This window comes from Pezoporus occidentalis, unplaced genomic scaffold (genome assembly GCF_034315485.1).
Source record: "Pezoporus occidentalis ecotype Australia unplaced genomic scaffold, CSIRO_AGI_Poc_V1 ctg2, whole genome shotgun sequence".
Taxonomy (NCBI): Eukaryota; Metazoa; Chordata; class Aves; order Psittaciformes; family Psittacidae; genus Pezoporus; species Pezoporus occidentalis.
In genome coordinates, this window is record NW_026913855.1 from 500,352 (window position 1) to 522,464 (window position 22,113).

A 22,113-nucleotide genomic window follows, 5' to 3' on the forward strand; every position below is an offset into this window, starting at 1 on the left:
ACTGAAACTCCAATCTGAATCCACAGATTTAGCTTGTTCAAACTTAGTTTGTGCAGTGAAGGGTACCCGGAGATGCAGAGGATCCCCCTTCATTCCTGTACTACTTGGATGCACAGAGCTAACACAGACCTCAAGAACTATTTGAGTGAGCTTAGGGGAAAGATCAAAGGAGCCTTCCATGTACAGAACCGCTGGCACACAGTCAAAGGCACCGCAACCTTCCCCAGAGGTCCTGCCAAGCAGACACTGCCTACTTCCCTACACATTGATGCCTGCACCTCACCATACCTGTGAGCCGGTACGTGGGCTGGGACCAAACCAGCACACCGAACACAGCACCGTGCACACCTGCCAGGTGACTGCATCTATTAAACTACTGACTTGACTTCAAATAGTAATGTGCAAGCCCTTTGTCACCAATGGGGCAGTGGGGCAGGAGCAGGACATCACAGAGAAAGGGGGCATCCCCTTCTCAAAACTCTCAGTACTTCTGAAAATGGTTGCTGGCACACATGCTCAAACACTAGCACTTTCTCACAAGCCCTCATTGCATAAAATTAACCAGTCATTTTTCACTTTTAAATTTAAAATACAGAGAATAAAGAACAATAAAATAAAAAGTTTACTATAATGAAAAATGAGGTTACTTTCTATTACTTGGGTTTGGCTCAACTCTTGATGGGAATAACTTCATGAACAAGTTGATGGGATTCTTTAAGTAAAAAATCTCAGTGTCCCTCCTACCATTTATGTATCCCTTATGTATCTATCAAACCTCACCAAAGCACAATTGAGTAGCGCCCTGTTGCAGAGAAAAGTATCCCAGAGAGTTAATTGCACTTCACATAAACCATGTGTCCCTAAAAACACCGACAACACTGAACAATGAGATCAGCCCCACATCCAAGGGAATTTAGGAACAAGGGAACAAATAAAGTGACAAGCTTCCTCCTTGTGAAGCTACATATTCATTGTTGTCGTTTTTTGGCATGATGCAGTCTGAATTCCTTCCCATGTTTTGTGAACAGCTGAACTGTGTTCCCTTACAAAAGAAATTAATATGGCAGCCTGCATACATCTGCTTTAATCTTAAAACAAAAGCAGTTTTGCTATCTTTAGTTCAAGCATAATAAAAGCACCAAAAAAGCACAGATGGTTTGGATTTTCCTTACAGAAAGCAAGGGAGAAAACTGACATCTCAACTGTTTACGCAGCCACAACCTACAGCGTGCCCAGAGCAAACCAAGGGGACACACAGTAAGCACCCCTTTGTCAACATCTAAGATATGGATTGCTTTCAGTCAGGTCTTAAAAAAAGCATAAAGCAACTCTCTGCTCACAGACTAATGCTTTTGTTCGTGCAGATTTAATTTATAATGTTAGTAAAACACTTTACAATGGCTACACTAATGCTAAACAAATTAATTTCAATAAAGCTAAAGCAAACACTACCATTATGTTTAGGCAACACAGAACAAAACCCTTGAAAACCCAACATTAAAGGAGTTATTTATGGTCATTGCTCAGCCCTCCAGCCCTCATCATTTGTGCATTAAAAATCTCCAGGCTACTCACTTGCAAACTCCCTGACTTCTGACAAAAAGGGGCTATGCATCAGTAGCCAGAAAGTTCCTTTTGCAAGAATGATAAAATCAATTTGATCTGGCAAATGGAGCTGGTTTTGTTGGGTTTTTGCTTTTTTTATTTAGTTTGGGGTTTTTTAGAATTTAACCTTTCTTCTAAGATGCCTCACTCTAGGATTAAAACTTTCCCCTTCCTGGAATTAATCAAACTGATAGTGGCTTTGGCAGAAAAGGAAGTAACAGGAAAAAAGTAAGGACAGCACATGTTCAACATATCCAAGAAGTACTTCATAACCTGCTCTGTATTTTTAATGTAATATATACACAGCAATTTGCAGGAAAACACACACAAAAAGAGGCTTTTCCCTATTACTAACAAATATTCGAAGAATACCAGTCGTGTGCAGTTCTGGTGTCCTCAACATAAAAAGGACATGGAACTGTTGGAACAAGTCCAGAGGAGGGCCACGAGGATGCTCAGGGGACTGGAGCACCTCCCGTATGGAGACAGGCTGAGAAAGTTGGAGCTGTTCAGCCTGGAGAAGAGAAGGCTGCATGGAGACCTCATAGCAGCCTTCTAGTATCTGAAGGGGGCCTATAGGGATGCTGGGGAGTTCATCAGGAACTGTAGTGATAGGACAAAGGGTAATGGGTTCAAACTTAAACAGGGGAAGTTTAAATTGGATATAAGGAAGAAATTCTTTACTGTAAGGGAGGTGAGGCACTGGAATGGGTTGCCCAGGGAGGTTGTGAATGCTCCATCCCTGGCAGTGTTCAAGGCCAGGTTGGACAGAGCCTTGGATGACACAGTTTAGTGTGAGGTGTCCCTGCCCATGGCTGGGGGGGGTTGGACTAGATGATCTTAAGGTCCTTTCCAACCCTAACCATTCCATGATTCTACAATTCTATGCAAAAATGTCACTTTTGGTATAAAGCAGATAAAAAGGAGAGCTGAATAAGACAAACAAAAAAAAAGTTTTCTGCTAGAGATACGGCATTATGAAATGTCTTTTTAGTATTTCTATGCTGTATTAATATTTCAGAAAAGGTAAGAGACCCAAACTAATGATTTTTTCAATTAGCAGGTACTTAAAAACTAAAAAAGACAGGACATCAGAAAAAAAAAAAACAAAAACACACCACCACCCTGTTTAATGTATGAGTGCTTCCACTTGAACCAGTGATCAAACACTGTAGTCGTAAGTAACATTTGGGGGCCTGAAGCAGCGTTTCCATTAAGGAAAAATGTGAAGCCCTAAGGTCACGTTACATCCTCACTATGCACTGGGAGGCTTTTGTGCATTGCTGCTACGCTCCATTAAATGCTTCAGAGGAGGGATGGGACGAAGCAGCTCAGTGGGCTTGGGGGACATGTGTGGGCTTGCAGGATAGGTATGGCTCTGTAGCCTCACCTGGTTCACTGAAGCCTCCTTCTGAAGAGCATGAGATGGAGAAAGCACAAGGGAGGGGGCACAGCCCCCCCTCCTTCCAGTTCCTCCCAAGCAATGCTCCCAGGCTGGGGTACCATGCACCGCCTGCCCAAGCCTGGGAGGAAGCAGGGAGACCAGTTTCCCCACAAGCGCTCCCAGCAGACACTCCCGGCGCCCAGCTCACATCTGTCATGAGCTATAAACATTATAGGCGCGTCAACAGATGCTTGCAGCGAGAGTCGCTGGACTTTGACATTGGGCAGAAAGATGTAAACACTTCTGCAGAAGATAAATCCTGAGCACTAAAAGGCACCCCAGCTGACTTCTGGCCCTCCCCGACCCTGCCACATCCCCCAAGCCCAAAATTCCCCACACACAGTCCTTAAAAATGACAGAGCCAAAACACAAAAAAAAAAAAACAAGATGCAAATAGCCACAGCACCAAGTATTTTAATTATACTAGAAATAATCAGGAGAATTACTACAAGTAAGCCAAATATAACTAACTGCAGAATGAGGCAAACTTTACACTGTTTAGACAGATGGAATCCGATTTCCTGGTGTAAAGCTGCTGAATTTGGCATTGACCCTGAGCCCCAAAGACAGGGGATATGCTGCCCAAAACACACATATGGCTAGAGCCGGTAGTCACTATTCTTCATAAGCACCATTAAATTAAAAACCATGAAAGTCTTCATAAATAAAGTTTGCAGAAAGAGATAGATTTATTTAATGCTAAGAGCAGCCAAGACCAAAGCCCACTGAATATAATTGTGAATTTTCTTAAGAGGCTGTATACACAAAGGAACACACAAAGGGCTTCTTTAAAATGCTGCCCTGTAAGGGTGTATTTCAAGAGTAATGGATATTGAAGTCAAGGAAATGTCCACAAAAACACTGTTCGTAAAGATTGTTGAGTCTTCACATGGAAGAGCTAGAAGCAAGCACGATGCTTTTCTACAGTAACTAAGAAAATCCTTGTCCAGAAGGATTTACTTCTCCAATGCCCGATCCTAATGAACCGATGAAGCCAAACACAGCATTTCCTGATAAACAGTCCTACTGACTTCAGTAACTTAAGCCAAGTAACTTCAGTGGTGTTATTCATGCCCTGTGAATATGAACGGAAGACTCTTGTTTAAAAGGGCTCCTCACAGTAGCAAAGGCTAGCACGAGAGAGACCCAAGCAAGGGTGAGAAAGGACACAAGGCAAAGAAAGAGTCCTTATGAGAAGTGCTTAACCATTGCCTGCAGGTTTGAGATTTTTATTTCTTTTCTTTTAAACCAAAAATGAAGAAAACACGCACTCTCCTAGTACAACCACTCGGTAATTTCAGCATAATCCTATTGCTAACACAAAACATCCAAACAAAAGGAACCCCAAGAACCAAGGAAAGAAAGAAAAAAAAAAATCACCCCCAAACCTCAAACAAAGCCCAAGTGTGACTCTTCTGAATGAGGTCACTATGAAAAACACTCCCAGCCTTCAAACTAAAGGAGGAGGGGGGTAGGGAAGAAGAAAGGTGAAAACCTCTGTGGAAAACATACTTGAGCCATGTTTAACAAGGACCATCTGTAGCCTTCCAATCCCCGAGATGCAGATATGCCCCAGTAGAGCCACAGTAAGTTAAACACACAGGAAAAAATACTTTTGTTGCTGATCAAACCACTTACAGGTGCTTCTGATTTGAAGCTACAGATACTGAGCAGCACAGTTTGCTGATATAACACCATGACATGATGGACTTCTTTGCAGAGAAAGTTCACAGAAAGCTGGTTTAACTGTGGAAGTCTTTACGGGTAAAATGTGACATCTGTTTTTAAAAAGCCTACATTTTTTGGATATTACCACTCAGCTGCTTCTATTTATAAGATACTTGATTTAAAAGCTCCTTTCAGTCAGCTAAGCAGGTATGCAACTAAGTATCCTGAAATTTCAGTGTCAGACCTGGGTCAGTTTGCAGGAATTGATTCAACTTTTACTTCTCCTTGGATGAATTTCTTCAGAGCAGATTTCCCCTACCCACACACACCTTATATGTCTTACATTATAGGTTTTCCCTTGCAAGGGAATGGGCATTATTAAAATGTGTGCTCTTAGTGCTGTTCTGAAATTCCTCAGTGCTCAAAGGCTTAAACACAGTGCTACTTACACAAACCACCAAGACATTAAAAAATAAAACAGGGGTGGGGAAACCACACTGATTACACACTTAGTAGCATTATTTTTATATATATTTGGATGTATAAATGGAAGAAAAAGTAGAGAGTCCTAATTAGGAGACAAAAAAGATGATCTTGAAATTAATCCCATGCAACTCGACAGTTCTTCTAAAAGGTTTTACAGCCCCCAAGGTTTTTCTATTTGCTATCTATGCTTTCACTGGGGACAGTTTCAAGTGTGTCTGTACAAGTCAAGAGCACAATGCAGTCCTCTTCCACGCACAGGGAAAGTCAGTATTTTATCTGAAATAAAGGTTACATTTTTCAGAGAAGAAAAGGAAGGAAACTTGAAAGAGGTTTATTCTCAACAAAACCACCAGTACTCTATCCAGCATACACATGTAAGTCATTTCAAACAAAGCATACAGTAACAGCAGAGCTTTTAGCATTTTATTTAAACATTCACTTGAGTGTTATATATACACAACTTCATTAAAAATTTATAGAATATGACAATGAGGAAATGTCTGCTTTATTGCAAATAAAACTTTAAAGGAAGAAATAATTTTAACCCTAAAAATAGAGGGAGCAAAAATACCCTCAAACATGAAAATATAGATATATTTATAAAAGATTACATTACAGTTACTATATATGTATGTGTCTATATAGACAAGGAAAAATTAGGAGGTTTTTTTTTTTTTTAATTTTGAGCATTCATAGACTGCACTGACATACTTTAAATGCGTATTCACAGACACGGTGTTTCCAAAACGTCAGGCACTGAGTCCTTCACCAGCTCTGTCCACTGTAATGGAACAAAAACCAAACCAACCAACCCACCAACCAGCAAATGAGTACAGCATCTTCTCTTCTGTAAAGCATCTGGGAGGTGCTTATAAAGAGGAAAAACATTTACAAAATGAACTGTGCTCACTGCAGCTTCTCAAGCCATTGTAAACCTTTCATTTTCAAGGCCAGCCTGCAGAAGGCTTTTTGTGAGGCACTCCAGAGCCAGCTGCAGCCCAGCATCATGAATGTCTGCTAAGAGGGATGTCATACCTTTCATCTCCCACTCCTTTATCATGGGCTGGGATGGTGAAACACGGCCATGATGTACTCATCCCATCCCTGTGTGTAACGAGCCTTTCATCTACTCTCTACAGTGCCATGCTTCCTTCTTCCTCCCTCCCAACCCTCCTTCCACAACAAGTTAAGAGCACTTCCCCTATGAAGACAGGCCAAGAGAGTTGGGCTTGCTCAGCCTGGAAAAGCGAAGGCTTCAGGGAGACCTTATTGCAGCCTTCCAGTACCTAAAGGGGGCCTACAAGAAATCTCAAGAGGGCAGGTAAGGGGGGATGGATGGCTTTAAGGTCAGACAGGAGATTTAGGTTAGATATTAGGAAGAAATGCTTTACTGTGAGGGTGATGAGACACTGAAACAGGTTGCCCAGGGAAGCTGTGGATGCTCCATCCCTGGAAGTGTTGAAAGCCTGCAGTGGATAGGGCTTTAAGCAACCTGGTCTAGTGGAAGGTGTCCCTCCTCACAGCAGGAGAGGTTGGACCAGATGACCTTAAAAGGTCCTCCCCAATTCAAACTGTTGTATAAGTCTGTGAAAGTTGTTTCGTAGCAATTTGCTCAGGGAAACCCAAACCTATAACCTGAAATTTCCTTTTTAGTATATTATATGTATTGGATATTCCCCACAGCCTATGAAATCAGCCTTTTATAACTATCTCGCACAGAGGGTGACAACAGCAGAAGGCAGTACTGCAATCGTCTTTAATGATAATTAACTAATAGACTGCTTAACTGAAACTTTCAGGCAACACAAAAATACTTGAGAATGAATTATATTGTCATGTGATTACCAAGAAAAGATTCAATACCTGATATGCAACTTCTCAAAATATTAAAAGGTTCTGCAGATTCTTGCAGTGTTGGCATTGGGTAGGATTCCCTACAACCAATACTCCTTTAGCGTACAACTGTATGCCACTGCAGGTTTCTGCAGCCAATTTATCTTACTCAGAACAGAAAGAAGAAATTAAGATGTATTGTGCTATGCTGTTTCCATTACTCTATGAACTGATGTTTACAAAGGCTTGAAATCCAAACTCAAAAGTAAAACCTGAGCACAATTCTAGCAAACACACCTTCCTAGCCCACCACCCTGTCAATCACATTTTGAGGAGTCATGCAAAATCCTCAGTGGAAAGATGAAATAGTGTGAAGTCTAGTACAAGTTACTGAATCAAAGATGAATAACAATGTAATAAGGTCCAAACACTTTCATCAGTTTGTCATTAGACTTGACCATGAGCTGCAGTTGTCAAAATGGTCTGGGAATCAATACACTGGCCACGCTTCAAAAAATCATCATCACCCCATATTTCTGCAACCTGACTCCTTGCTTCCCCTGCCTTTTTCTTCAAAGTGATATACAGCATTGCAGGTATTTCCAGGCTAACAGAGGTAATCATCAGGCATTATCTTAGTTTCATTTCACCTGCTTGCAACCTTCTGCAGCATGCAGGTCATCAAACAGCAAGGGCAGGATGGGCTAAAAGCTTATCAGGGAAAGCAATGGGGAAAAAAATAAATATTAATCAGGCAATGTCAGCTGACCTGGTCCTTTTGCACACAAAGTGCGCTCCTCAAAACATAAACCTTGAAAGAATTAAGTTATTAAATGCAGTGAATTGCTAGTGTGCCTTTGGCTGAGCAGTAGCCAGCTCAGACCTGCCAAGGAGACGAATGCCACGTCACAGATCTGAAGTCTGCTCCCTACAATCTCCCCATTTCACATCACCTGCTTTTACCACAAGCAGGCCAAACTAATGAAGTTTGTTGGTTTCACCACCACCACCACCTCCCCCCATGGCTTAAAGAGGGAAATTAATTAAAGAAAAAGGAAAAAAAAAAAAGGAGGGGTGGAGAGACAAGCTCAAGCTCCCCATCAGCTTCTTTCACCACTGGCAGCCAGACAAATAGTTACACACTGCCTGAGTGGGCCAAAATAACCCAAGGAGATGCTGGGACCAATCTCTGTTCCTGGCAGGAGCCGGGAGTGCTTGACAGCTAAGAAGCAGGTATAATCATTCCCTCGATCCTCTTGTAACTGGAGCTGGCGGAGCTGCCCCAGTTTTGCTCTGGGAGTTCTGCCTTGCTGCTTCCCATTGTATCTGTGGCACTCCACTACCATGATGTTGCAGTGCCAAGTGCCAGCCCCCTTTTATGTTACTGTAAGGGAACACAACCATGGAGAGGCCACCTACCTATTGCAAAATACGTAACCACAGACCTGTGTGGAACAAGGCTCTCATACCTGGCAGCGTGGCTTCAGCTTTGTCAGGCATAATCATAGCAACTGACCAGACAGGCAATGGAAACAGCTATTAAACCTGAGTTGCTCATTTTGATCATACAAAACGAATATTTCATTCACAAACCTTAGGCTTTTAGTTTCACCTATGCCCTGCCCACAAGGAGAAAGCTTCTTTTCCACAGAGTGGCAAAACCAGGTAAACAAATGTTGCCCATACCTGACCATAGTCTGTCCTGAATACGACGACTCCTTCCGCACAGGAATGCACAGTACTGGGATAATGCTGATTATTTTCTCGCAGCCAGACCCGAGACCCCTACAATAAACAAAATAGAGTTATAGATACCACAACTGTAATAGTTTTTAATGAAAAAAGAACTTCACTTAATATTTTTCTCTGGAAATACTTATAAAGTAGAAGGAGAGAAGGCAAAACCAAAATCCAAATAAACAAGTGAGATAAATAAAACAATCTCTTAGTAGGTATTTGTTGGTTTCTGCCAGAAGAGTAAACACCAGAGAACTACACTGAAGTGCCTTTTCTTCCCCCTGCAGAAGTTCCCAAAAGCCAGCAACAGCAGCTGGAGCCAATTCTGTGAGTCGTGCCTCATGTTAGCACACGTAAAATTACAAAGAGCTGTTTGAATTTACACACAGTTTAAAAGATCCTCCACAAAGCTGGCTGGCTCCCTACCTGTTTATTTTCAACCTCTGCTAGGCACTCACAGCCAATCATCTTTCACCTTTTTTCTAAACCACTTTGCCCTTTATACCTTCCTCCTCTCCTGGCTGCCCAGCAACACAGAAGATTTAACAAAAGCCAACAAACTGCTAGCAACCAAGGTTACAAAATAACGATATTTGCTTTTTAGAGGTGAGGAAGCAATGGAGACACTATGGGTGAGAAACCTACATCAGTCTAATAAGACAGGGTAGGCACAGACTATTTCGATTTTCACCTAGCTGGTAGATCCAGCATCAACAAAACAGACATGACCAGCACTGAGAACAAGGGAGGAGGAACCACAGCTGATGCTGCAGCAAAAGCCATCCACGAACAAAACCCACTCAAGTTGCTCCAGTGCAGAAGGCTTCAGCTGCCATGAAAACATTGAGCAAGACAGCAGCACCCCATGGCCTGACCTCCAACCCAAGCTATGCTCCCATTCTCTGCAAACAGACAGCAGGGCTCATATCAGAAAGATGACAGTTTAGTGGTATCTAGAGAATGGAGATTTTTTATTTCCACCAGAAGAGCAAAATTCTCTCCTACCAAATAAGTAGAAAAGGGCTGGGATATACCCTCATAACCATGAGGTTGTGACTTGGGTGTACGATCACCAAGAAAAGCCAATTCAAATGATTAGTTTTGTGTGCTAACATCCAAAAGTTGTCCTTGCTTTCTCTGATGGCAGAACAGCAGCACTGAGACACACCACTCACAATGTAAAGACTCCTGCTGCTTGATTTCTGCAAATGCTAAGAGCTCAGCTGCATGCAGAGGACCAGGTAAGGGCATCCCTCATTTTTTTTCACCTCCACATTCCGGCAAAAAGATTTGTATTTTAAATGCTGCAAATGCCTGCAGAGCTGTTTCCTCTTCTACCTCCAGAATCTCAAGCCAAATGGTTTCCAAGTTTACAGCAAGTCCGAGGCAGTTCAAATGCAGGGTATGTCAACTCAAAAGCACAAGGTGAGGGCAGAGGGGAACAGAAAAAAGTGTGCTAGCACCCAAGAGGGAAGGGAGGAGCAGGAGCCTGGGAAGCAGCCAGAACAGAACTCCCTAGAGTGGTAAAAGCAATAGAGAGGATTTGAGTATTTAGTTCAAAACCCAGTGACAGCAGTGGGGAGACTTCTACCTGCTCCCCAGGTTTGCACCAGACTCCAGCTGGCAGAAAACCCAGGGTGATATGTTTTTAATCCTCAAGCTGCAGGAAAACCCTCATGCTGACCAGTCCGAGGGCACCTCTCACCCTGCTCCTTCCACAGGTAGGAAGGCCAATGCAAGGGCACTACTCTTGAACTTCCTCTGGTACCACCCCACTGGAGCCAGTAAATAAGAGTGCCCTGTGTCCCTTAGGTACAGGTGTAGGTGTGATGACAGCTTGGAAGGCAACATCCTCATTATTAAGGAATATCTACAACTGCTGGGGTGGGAGACAAAGGGTCTTTCACATTAGTGCAGTTGCTGCCATCAGCCCATTGTCCTCAAGAGCACTCAGGAGTGAAAACTTGAGGCTTGCAGCTGCCCAGAAGCCCCTGTGGGGTGGTGCAATGTGCTCTGACACAGATGCCACCTGCTCTGATCAGTCCACCACAGCGTGGATCTAAAGCTGTAAGGCACAAGCACACAGCACTGCATAATAAGAGAGATCTTTCTCAAAGTGCGGTGAACTGAGTCTTTTGCCTCAGACTGCAGTATGTCCTCAGCCACTTCTCTTCACCTGTGCACCACAGAAAGCTGGAAAGTATCTGTGGAGATCAACTTGTCCAAACCCTTGCTCAAGCAGAGACACCTAGAGCTGGCTGGCCAGGACTCTGTCCAGATGGCTGTGGAGCATCCCCAAGAACGGAGACTCCACATCTTCCCTGTGCAACCTGTGCCAGTGCTTGGTCACCCACACAGTGCAACAGTGATTCTTCACATTTAGAGGGAACCTCCTGCATTTCATTTTGTGCCCATTGCCCTGGTGCTGTCCATGGACACCACTGAAGAGTCTGGCTGTGTCCCCTTTGCACCCTTCATCCACATACTTCTATATACTGATGAATATATATGTGTAAGCCTCCCCTCAGAGGCTTCTCAAGGCTGAATAGTTCCAGCTCTCTCAGCCTTTCTTCATAGGAGTGATGCTTCAGTCCCTTCCACACCTTTGTGGTCCTTCCTCAGACCCTATCGAGTATGTCTATGTCCCTCCCGACATACTTTTTTAATGCATCCACCAGAAATACCTATAGGAATATTGCCTCTCATGAAGTTTCTGAGTTATCACAGGACACCGTAAGTATGAATTGTCAGCCCATGAAATAACTCCATTCAATCTGACAATCCCTGCTTCATGTTTGAATATTTTGTTGTTATTGATGGGGTCATTCTGGCATAGAATGGAAGGATGGCAAGGTTGTTCAGCACGCAGCAAATTTCTACTTCACTGGGCTTTCCTGCCTCGACCTAACAACCCCACAGGAGAAAGGCTTATACCCCCCTCCAGTAAATAACCATAGTTTTGTTCAGAAATTGTAACAGATTTAATGATGGCGACTACTGATTTCACCAAGCTCTGCAGAGTTAATGGCCAAGGGGAGGTATGTACTGCAGACACCCCAAGTAGCAAAGGGAATTCAGCCCAACACTTGCCACCACCCAGAAAAATGCTTTCTGGGTGGGCATTAAGTGTCTGTACTCATCAGCCTCCCCCTCCTCCTCCTAGACAAAATTAATCCATATAAAAACATGTATAAACAGACAAAAAGCCAATTTGACAAAATGCAGTCAAGTTCTTCACGTGCTTCAGGACAACCTAACTCCTGTTGTTCCACTAGTTTATTATTTGCCAAAATCTCCAAGCTCAAGTAACATGAAGTTTATGCTTTCAAGGGCAATGAAAAGATTATAAACATTAAGCAGCAACAATATTTGCCAAAACCTCAGCATTCAAAATAGCCTCTCACAAGGGGAAGAATGCTTTCCATCTTGTACTAAATAATTAATTTTGCATATTGCTTTCTATGAAAGAAGGGAAAAAGGGCCTGCACAGAAGAGTTCACTTGGTTGGGCTAGTCCTAAAATAAGCTTTTATTAAAGGAGGAAAGGGCCTGATTTAAACAAATGTACATTGTTAGGGGTCAATAGCTGCTATTCATGGGAGGCTGGAACAATGCAGTTCACAAAGCCCCAGGCATCTGAAATGCAAATACAACGTGTTCCCTGGCAAGGTAGCTCAACAATACCCTATCTGTCCATGGGCTGCAAGGCCTTTCCCTCTGGGGGAGGGAAAGAACAAAAAGGTCTTGGCAAAAGATGCCTCACAAACTATGCAAGTTACAGCCACCAACTGGGCAGCTGTCCCTCCACCATGCATTAACTATGCACAAGTGACAGTTTTGAGAACAAAATCTTTCAGAGTAGTTAATTTATGGGCAAGACTTGTTGTATGGGACCCACCTGAGGAAAGACTCCACTCAACACACATGACAGCACATGGAACTAATCTGAATCTGCTTCGGGGAGAGAAGCCTAGTAACCTGGGTTATTCCAGAGCTCCCCGACACCTCGTTCTTCTGGGGTAAAGGGGCAAAACAGAGCCACGGAGAACTTACTGAAACACAGTGGGTTTTATTTCTGTGAAACAAGGTTGTAAAAATACTTGGACTAGCATTTGCAGAAGAAGGGCCATATGCCACCATTTCCATTGCAAATAAACTTCTACCAACTGCAAAAGTCAAAGGAAATAGGTTTGCAAATCTCACAGCTGTAAGACCACCCAGAGAAGCTCCTAGTCCTTCTACCTCTCAGATATTGCTGCTGAAAACACAAACACTACCTCTTGCCTTCCCCTCTATTCTGTTCCTGAAAATGATAAAAATCCTTTTATTCTTTATATTGGACACATAGACTGAAAATCACAACATTAACTAAGAACTTAGTTGAGATAAATCAAAATGGTGGAGCATTCATCGCAAAACAGTAATTAATAGGATAGATTTTGTAGGCATACAGGTTGTATGCTGAATAAAAGAACTGTCTGCACATTAATCACATTTTTTCATATATAGTATATCTCTATATACAAGAGCAGATATTGTATAACTGTGTTCTCATCCAAGTGAAAACACTATTAATTCACATCACAATATAAAATCCAGCCAACTCATCAATGCAGTCAATTCAAAGCAGTTAAAACTGCTTTAAATTTACAGCAATGAACGTAGGCTATGCAGCATCTGCTTTCTAAAAGAATTTTGCTATTAGGGCTTGGCAAAGAAAAAAAAAAACAATAGCCGATTTGTATTTTGAGAACCTTTTGTATATATATCTCAGTAGCTTGGCTCCAAATACAAAGTTCGAGAGACAGGAAGAGATGTTATTAACTAGGTCAAGCTGGACATAGCTTTCTAATGCAAAAGATAACCAAAACCACATTTATCCTTGTTCCTCCCCTTCACCAATTCACACGCTGATTTTAAACAAAGAGGCACACAGCAGGGAAGAAGCTATCCAGAAAAGAATACAACTTACTTGCTAATTTTGTATTAATGAACAGTTTTGTCCTTCATTGTTAGCTATGTTCTACTGAAAACACTTCAGTACTCTTAATATTAATATGCCATCTGCATGCCTAGCCAGACTACTATGTGGCAAACACATAAAGTTCACTGGAAGCTGGATATACCTCCCCAACTTCAACCTGAAAATGAAGCGTTCAGCCTCTTAAGCAGAAGATCTGACCTGTCTAAGTAGGACCATTCCCAAGTCCAGGGAAACAAATAAGTAGCAATGGCCATTTGCCTGACATACTATTCTGTCATTCAGAGTACTGATCTAGATCCTCTCCTTTGCTTCCCCCGTACAACTTCCCTGTGCTCATCAAAACAAGGCTACCACAACAGCCAGATGTCAGCGGCCCCTCAATACAAAAACCACCACAAAGGTCTTTATACACTACTGCCACACAACATACAACAGGGAAATACATGAATGTTCCAGAAATCGCTCCAAGATAGGATTACTGATGGGCTCCATTCCTCTCCAGCCAGCCTGTCTTCCCTCTGTGAATACTCAAAAAAACAGCAGTTTTCATCCAGAGCAGGAATGGTATGGACAGAGTTACAGAGAAGGACTAGTTGAACCTTAAGTTTCTGTAGACAGCGAGAGAAAGCACAGCTTTGAAAGGTATTTGAGCATGTAATTTAAATTTCAGTACCTTAAACTCCATGAACTCACTATGCAGTTAAATCTAGGCACATACTTAATGCAGCTGAATTGGGTAAAAATCATTTTCAGAACACAGCACTAATCAGCATTTCCTCCAAGAACACAGCAGTACACCACTAATGCCTTTCTCTCAACAAATTTATGTCTGAGTAATACCACTTTGCTTTACTGTTTTAAAGCAGAACAAAGCCATGAAGATGTTTCCATGGGATATAAGGTCAGCTGGGGGGGGGTGGGGGTGTGGGATGCGTGTTAAGTTTCCTGCAGAACACAATCTCCTTGAAAATGAGATGTTTCTGTTGCCTGTCCATCCCCCACACACCAGATCAAAGCACCAGCTCTCCTGTTCCTGAGTGAGGTCTGCCCAACAGCTGCTGGTTAACCTTGCACAGCCTCCACCTCCTTCTGTTTCAGTAATTGGAGATAGCGCAGCACTGACTAGGGCATACCACTTTACAAACAAGAAACCACATTAAAACCTGTACTATGACCGTCTTGAGAGGGAACAAGAATAAATTTGTACCTTTCCCAGCCCTTCGAAAGTAACAGCCCTTCTTACAAGGGCACCACTTCATATAATACGTGCTTTTTAAAAATAAGGACTAAAAAACAACACGAACACCAACCCCATACATTTTATCTTCCAGTTATGCCCAAACAGCACAGAGATTCCTCTCTATATATGCAGGCGGCCAAGCACAGTCGTCCCTATCTTCTTGCTGCAGAGTGTGAAGACAAACATTACTAACAGACTTTGCTCAAAAGCCAAAAAGCAATTACACTTGTCTGCTCTGAAGATCTGGTTACCAGCTCCTGAGGACAATGAGGTTTCCATATGGCTAGGAAAAAAAACAGGTTTATCATACCATCAAAAGGAAATCCAGCAATGAGATGCCATCAAGTCTTTTGGGGAGAGCTACCACTATTGCTACAGAATTTCATGAGAGATGCAAGTGTTACTTTTCTGTTTTGACAAGTTTTTTTTCACTTTCAAGACTGCCCAACCTGTACCATGGAATCATGGCTACAGAAACATGACAATACAGGAAACTGGAAAGCCTGCTGTCATCAGCTGCAGTCAAGTTAGACAATCAAATGGACAACAGCTCTTTCCAGTGTCTGAAAATTCAGGTAAAAAAAAAAAATAACAGTATCTGTGCTGTCAATCAGTGGTATTTTTAATTAATTCTGAAATGAAAAAAAAAACACAGTGCTCCAAGTATTACTTGGCAACCAACCATGAATAAAACTGCAAAAGTGAGAACTCAAAGGAGCAGGAAACATGTACAGCTCCATCTACCAGATCAAGTTTCAGGTCACAATATGCATCATCATCACCAATGGGTATGACAGACTTGCCCCGCACGCAGCACCACCTCCACTGCTCTTCGCCTCCACACCTTACCTTGTGTGTGTGGGGGAATTTTAATCTGTTAAAACTCAGTAAGGAAGAGAAGCAATTCAAAAAGTCAGATGGGTGAGGAGAAGGAAGAAGGTTGACTTATTGATGACAGCAGAGACATATAAGGAATACAGCGGAAAAAGACACTGTATACTTTTCCATACTGTATGTATACTTTCCAGTCTATGCTGAGGTGAGGGGTAGCAGTGGCCAGGAAAATGGCAGACCACCTGCTACATCCATGGTCATCTTAAAAGTATCATGTAATTCTCTCCCCTTATTTGAATTCCATAAGATGAATATACGACATCCAGAAAAAAAACAAAACAAAACAACTTAAGACTTACCCTAAGAACCAAACAAGCCCCAACTCTGCCTTCACAGATTTTAGTAAGAGTTGCAGCTCTGTCTTTGATGACAGAGTTTTGCCAAGCACTCATTTTTCCAAAACCATGTGGTTTTTATTAGTCCTGATTACAAATGCAAAAGAATAAACAAAAACCCCACAAATATATCTAAAAAAAAGCCCAACAACAAAACCAAACAAAACCCAAAACAACCAAACACAAACCCACAAAAACCCCCAAACTTTGTTTCCTTTAAGCCAACTGAATTTAAACCAATCTGTATACATGCACACACTAATTCCACATCTATGGGAGTTGAGGGGTTTTATCCTCAACAGGTATTTGAAGGAAGACAGAACAGAGGAAGGCCAGTGTACATAAAAGCAGCAGGGGAACAGAGACTCTCCACTAAAAACCATTTACCAAAGCCTACAGCAATATAGCAAGCAGTTATCTCAGCACAACTGCCCAAACAAGCTCATTTAAATCACCACTAACTTCTGCTAACATAATGTTTTCCGTATCATCTAGTAAGCAGCTATGCTGCCACGCAGCTCTGTTACTGACTTGGGGGACATGAGGACAGCCTGCCAAAATGCCTGTAGCTCATCCACCATCCAGCAAAAAGTCGCCAAGCCTGGTAGCTTATGCTACATGACAAGCTCATAAACCTGCATCAAGGTAGAGAAGGATTTCTAAATTCACATGTGTAAAATTATGCTAGCACCCTCTTCTCATTCCCTCCTACAGCTACCCTCTTGGGACCAGTGTCTCAACAACCAGAGAGGCAAAGCGATGGTAGAAACATCATCTTCACTACCCTCTTTATTGGGCCTTATCCACACAACTAGGCTCCTCATAAGAAACTTAGCCCTTAAAAATTTCCAGGTACTGAATGGGTCATCAGCCACAGGTCTCAAAGGCTCTCAAATCTATGTCACTAAGGGCCTTATCTACATGGTTTCTAAATACTTCCAGGGACAGTGATTCCACCACTTCCCTGGGCATCCTGTTCCAATGCCTGATCCCCCCCCTCAGTGAAGAAATTTTTCCTCATATCCAGTCCAAACCTCTCCAGCACAGCTTGAGGCCATTTCCTCTTGTCCTATCACTTGTTACTTGGAAGAAGAAAGCAGAATCACACAGAACAAGTCAAATATGGGTTATGAAACAACTTGAGGTAGTAGGGAACCAGTACTATGTACCCAGCACCTAACCATACTTTAAAAATAATTTAATAAAAATTAACCAATCCTAGAAATCCACAATGTAGGCAACTTGCTTTGGGGAAGTGCACTCCTCTACATCCAAAGCCCACCTGTGATGCCTTGCTTGGACCAAAGCAGGTTTGGAAGATTAAATGATCCTTGAGCGTGTGGATGCCCCTACAAATAGCAAGAACCACGACACTCGCCTGTGCTCTTCTTCCTTACCATTCATGCTTCAGGCGAGCACAGGAAAAGCTGATCCTGCCACTGAAGTCCTAAGTTGCAAGGCTAGTGTTTGCAACTTCCCTCACTAATTTGTACACTGCAAACCACAATAATCACCAAGCAGCTCCAAATTGCCTGTCTGGAGATCACCTGATGAAAACACAGCCAATTAAGCAAAACGTAATGGCACACTTTATCATTAAAGGGCAGAGCACTGGTTTATTCCCATGTAGCAGAGGTAGAAAGGCTGGCAGGCACAGCTTATGCATAGAGGTTGCGAAGTGGATGTAGAGGCACATTGCTGAGCTCAGCCTGGCTCCTTTCACAGGACACACACAGCCAACCTCCCTGCGGACATCCTGGCAGCAGTTTGAGCAGGGAGGACACGCAGTCCAGACAACATCCCAAAGAACTTTGTAACTAAGAAGGACGTTTGCACGTTCCATGGCAAGTGACATCCAATGCCTTTCTCCCCCTCTGACTTCCTGTGGCTCCCTGCCATGCATACACCAATGAAATGCATGTCTTAAAAATGAGATGGCAACAGTATTTTAATCACATCCTAGCAGCATATGAAAGCACTCACAACCCCTTAAGTAACAGGTACCATACTTCTACACAGAAAAGAGCAAACACGTTTGCTAGAGAGTTATGGTGGGACCTTCAACCCAGAAGTAAGGGCCTAAAGAAAAGAATAGTCGGGGTATACACTGTTTAAGTAGATATTCTCCATTTTGAGAAAGGGGGTGGATGGACAGAGTCAAAAAGTAACCCTCAGTTAAGACTCCCTAGAAGACCCACAGACAAGCCCACAGGTCTACAAGGTGGGGGGGAGAGAGGGAGAAGAGAGCTTATTCCACTTTACATTTATGCTAGAACTAATCTGCATCCATAGCAGTTGAAAAATATGATACTAACAGTATCCTTCTAAATTAATGCACCTGTATACAACCCCAAAGAAGTGTCCTTTCATCTACTTTAAGTCCTCTTTTTGTTTGTCCTACCTTACTCCCACCCCATCGATAGCCTGGAATGCCTGAGATGAAGCATCCTCTGAGACTTTGGTTGACACTTCTCTTGGGTCTGGAGCAGGCAGGAGGTCTCTCTGTCAGCTCTCCCCATCTCCTCCTCCTCCACTGATTACCTCCTTCTCCTTACCAGGTCATAAATTCAAGAGAGACTCCTGGCAAAATTTAAGATTCTGCCATGAACTAAGATGTAAAATGAAGATTTTATCACTGCTGTATTTCAACGTGAAAGCACCTCCCCACCTCCTTGAAATATTAAGACAATGTATCAAACTGTGAAGGATAAAAACCTATAACCTATAAATAATTTATTTTTCAATTCAAAACTCATTCAGTTTGTAAACATCTCACAAATAGGATCTAATCTACCAACCCTGAAACAAACACCAAAGTGTCAGTAAATATAGCTGCTCACAAGTTACTTCTCAAACCTGTGATCAAATGCTTTTAGACAAAAATCAATTGCAACAGGCATCTGAAAACACCTAATTCACTTCCCCAGCACAGGGGACAAGGAAAATTAGGTGGCAGCAGTGGAAATCTAATGCCAGCCCAGACTCTCCCTCTCAGCTGCTCAACGGTACAAGCAGAAGGACTGTGAATCAGGGCTAATCACTTTCCCATTGGCTTTATGACCAAAGCAGCCTGCACCAGTGGCATTTTACACCACTGTAATACATACAGAAGGTGTAGCATAGTAGAAAAGCCAGTTTGGGATCTATACTGAAGGCATATTTAGCAACAAAGCTTTATTTCAGGTAAAGATAGAAAGCCATGAAGTAAAAGGCATTTCCTGCATGCACACCAAGCAGTTTTGCACTTTATCAGCTTTACACTTCTCTCAGAGCCAAGGTGATGCTTTGCAAGGCTTCCCACTGCAGAGCCCATTGCTACTGATGAATACCAATGGTATGCAGCAGTTGCAAGGTAAAAAAGCAGCCTGAAACACTGCATTCATTATATTCAGCCCCTCAAGGTCACAACCCTCAGAAAAGCAATCTCCGGCTTTTTGCTTAGTCCGCTTCTCCCTGACCAGATAGATTTCCTTCCAGTAACACTACTCTTATTGGCATATCTGCTTTGATTTTCCTGCACTTGTGCAACTATAAAATGAATCATCTACAGGGCGAGTCACCTGAGTCATTCTGGCAAGTAATTTTTTCTTCTATTGGGTTTTTTTTGTATATTGCATACAATAAATAGTTGACTCCTTTTCAGTTTGTTCACCACTGAACTGCCAGAAGGGAACACCTTTAGCAGAAAACCCAGAAATGGAGCATACCAGCAAGCTTTCTCTCCTCCTGTCATGGATACTTTCATAGTATATGCTGTACTGAGTCCTGCCATTTCGTCCTGTTTCCCATCTCGAATTAATAGACAAATACCCTAAGGCAGGTGATACAAAGCAGCTCATAGGTTCCTTGGATGCATGACAACACACCTTTCCTCATTGCTTGTAGCATCTTTCCAAAGAAGCTTAAAATCTGCGATCCACCTTTCAACAAAGAGGTGTGGCACGTTTCCTCACTTGCAGGCACACCTTAGACGCATTCTCATTCCGCATCCTTTTTTTCATGACAGGGATGAACATTTCCTGCACTGCTCTGGCACTGATATTTTTTAAACCCATGTTTACAAGAACTGGTAATTGTTAGAAGGAAAAATGACCACCTCAACTGACTACTTGCGGCAGGAGCAGAAAAAGCAGAAAAACACAGAAGTCGCTTCTGTATGGGGTTTTTTTGTTTGTTTTACTGTGATGCAGGTTGATAGAAGATTTAATTCGAAACTAAACCACAAAGCAATTAGAAGAGCTTAACCAAACAGAAATGATTGAAAGCATTAACACCTGACAAAGGGGGCATTTATCCCAGAGATAAACGAGGAGTACAAGGAAATGCATCTGGGGTGAGACTCTCTTCTACTTACTATGTCCAGTCTGCAAAAGCGTAATAAAACCAGGGTTGAACAGCTGCATGCATCTCAGCAGGAAAAGGACATTCTCAGCCAAGCTATTTTGACTATACACTGTAATCTCCCAGAAGTGCATCGTTCACATATCAAGGTGTGAATCCCTTGCAACCAAGCTCTTCCCATGAGGTGAGGGGATTAGCTCAAGCCAGAAGTGGAGTGTCTCTTCTCCAGGACCAGGTCTGAAGTCAGACCGCACTCTTTACTATCAACATGACTTACTTGGGCTGAGACTCTAAAAATCAACATTTCTGGTCTAAATCCAGGGAGGAGATCCTGTTTCCTTCACACCAAGACCTGCCAGATGTGACCAGCAGCCGCATCTTCCCAGCCTGGAAGGGCCTGCAAGTGCCAGCTGTGGACAGCTGTGCTTCCCTGGATTAGAAAAACTGACGTGTGACTAGAGAAGGACTTGGCAAGAATGCAGCTGCTTGAGAGAAGACAATTTAAAAGTCAGATCCTGCAGATTTTACAGCTGATGAAAGTAATGAAACAACAGCAGAGACCTAGGGATTACACTGTTAGCACTAACGCACCTCTTTCCAACTGCTGATAGCAAGAGGAGCAAGCACCTCTCTTCACTCCAGTCATCTTGTCTTCAGTAAGTCATCATATTTCAAAACACACTAACCAATCAATACCTTAGGCTACCCACAGTTGACATATACCTCTATCAGGCAACAGACAGACAACATATATAGGCTGTGCAGCAATTTTAAGTTTCTCAAAAGCATGCTTTTCTACAATAAGGAAAATGCTCCAGTAGGTTTACATATTCCTGCTCAGCATGCCTCCCTCCCCCCGCCCCCCCCCCCCCGCCACCCCAAAAGGCACGCTGCAAGCTGCTACTCAACACAGTAAGCAGCAAGCTTTCACGAGCTACCCTTATTGACCCCAAAGCCCAGAGAAGCATGACTTGGCTCTTAACTACCTCTGAAAGTATGTCTACTCAGGTGCACTATCCTTTACATGGCCATTTATTTTACTCAGGAATGAATTAAGTCAACCAACTCTTTTGACAACATCAGCCCAGTCAATTCCGTAAACATCTACTTCCCACAGCATGGTACAGTTCCCCAAACCTGGCTTCATAGGCATTCCGTTGCAAGGATGTTGCTTTACATTAGTTATAAAGAAGGTGGCTGCACAGGAAGTTCAAGTTAAATTACCAGGGTGCCTAAATTAAAATGCAAGTGTAGCACTGAAAACGCAGTATTACTGATTCTTTTTGCCCAGAGAGATATTTTTTCTTAAATAATAAATAAAAATAACCTTAAAAACAGGAAGAAAAAAAAAAAGAAAAAAGAAGGAGAAAAAAAAGGCAACACAACAAACCCAAAGTGCATGGACTTCATAATATTCAAATGAGTGCACAAGCTCAGACTGGGAATTTTCCATGGCTGCTTAATATAGTGCTGTTAAAATATATTTCATCTTACTTACTCATAATCAGATTTTTATGGCACTGAAGAATGCAAATGAAACACAAATA

General features: G+C 42.5%; 1 protein-coding gene across 1 annotated transcript in view; it reads right to left on the reverse strand.

The window, feature by feature from the left end:
- MYO10 (myosin X) overlaps positions 1-22,113 on the reverse strand; it is a 160,127-nt gene that overhangs the window by 120,750 nt on the left and 17,264 nt on the right. Inside the window, exon 2 of the mRNA XM_062617671.1 lies at positions 8,723-8,821. Coding sequence (XP_062473655.1) covers positions 8,723-8,821 — 99 coding nt within the window. The remainder of the gene's footprint in view (positions 1-8,722; positions 8,822-22,113) is intronic.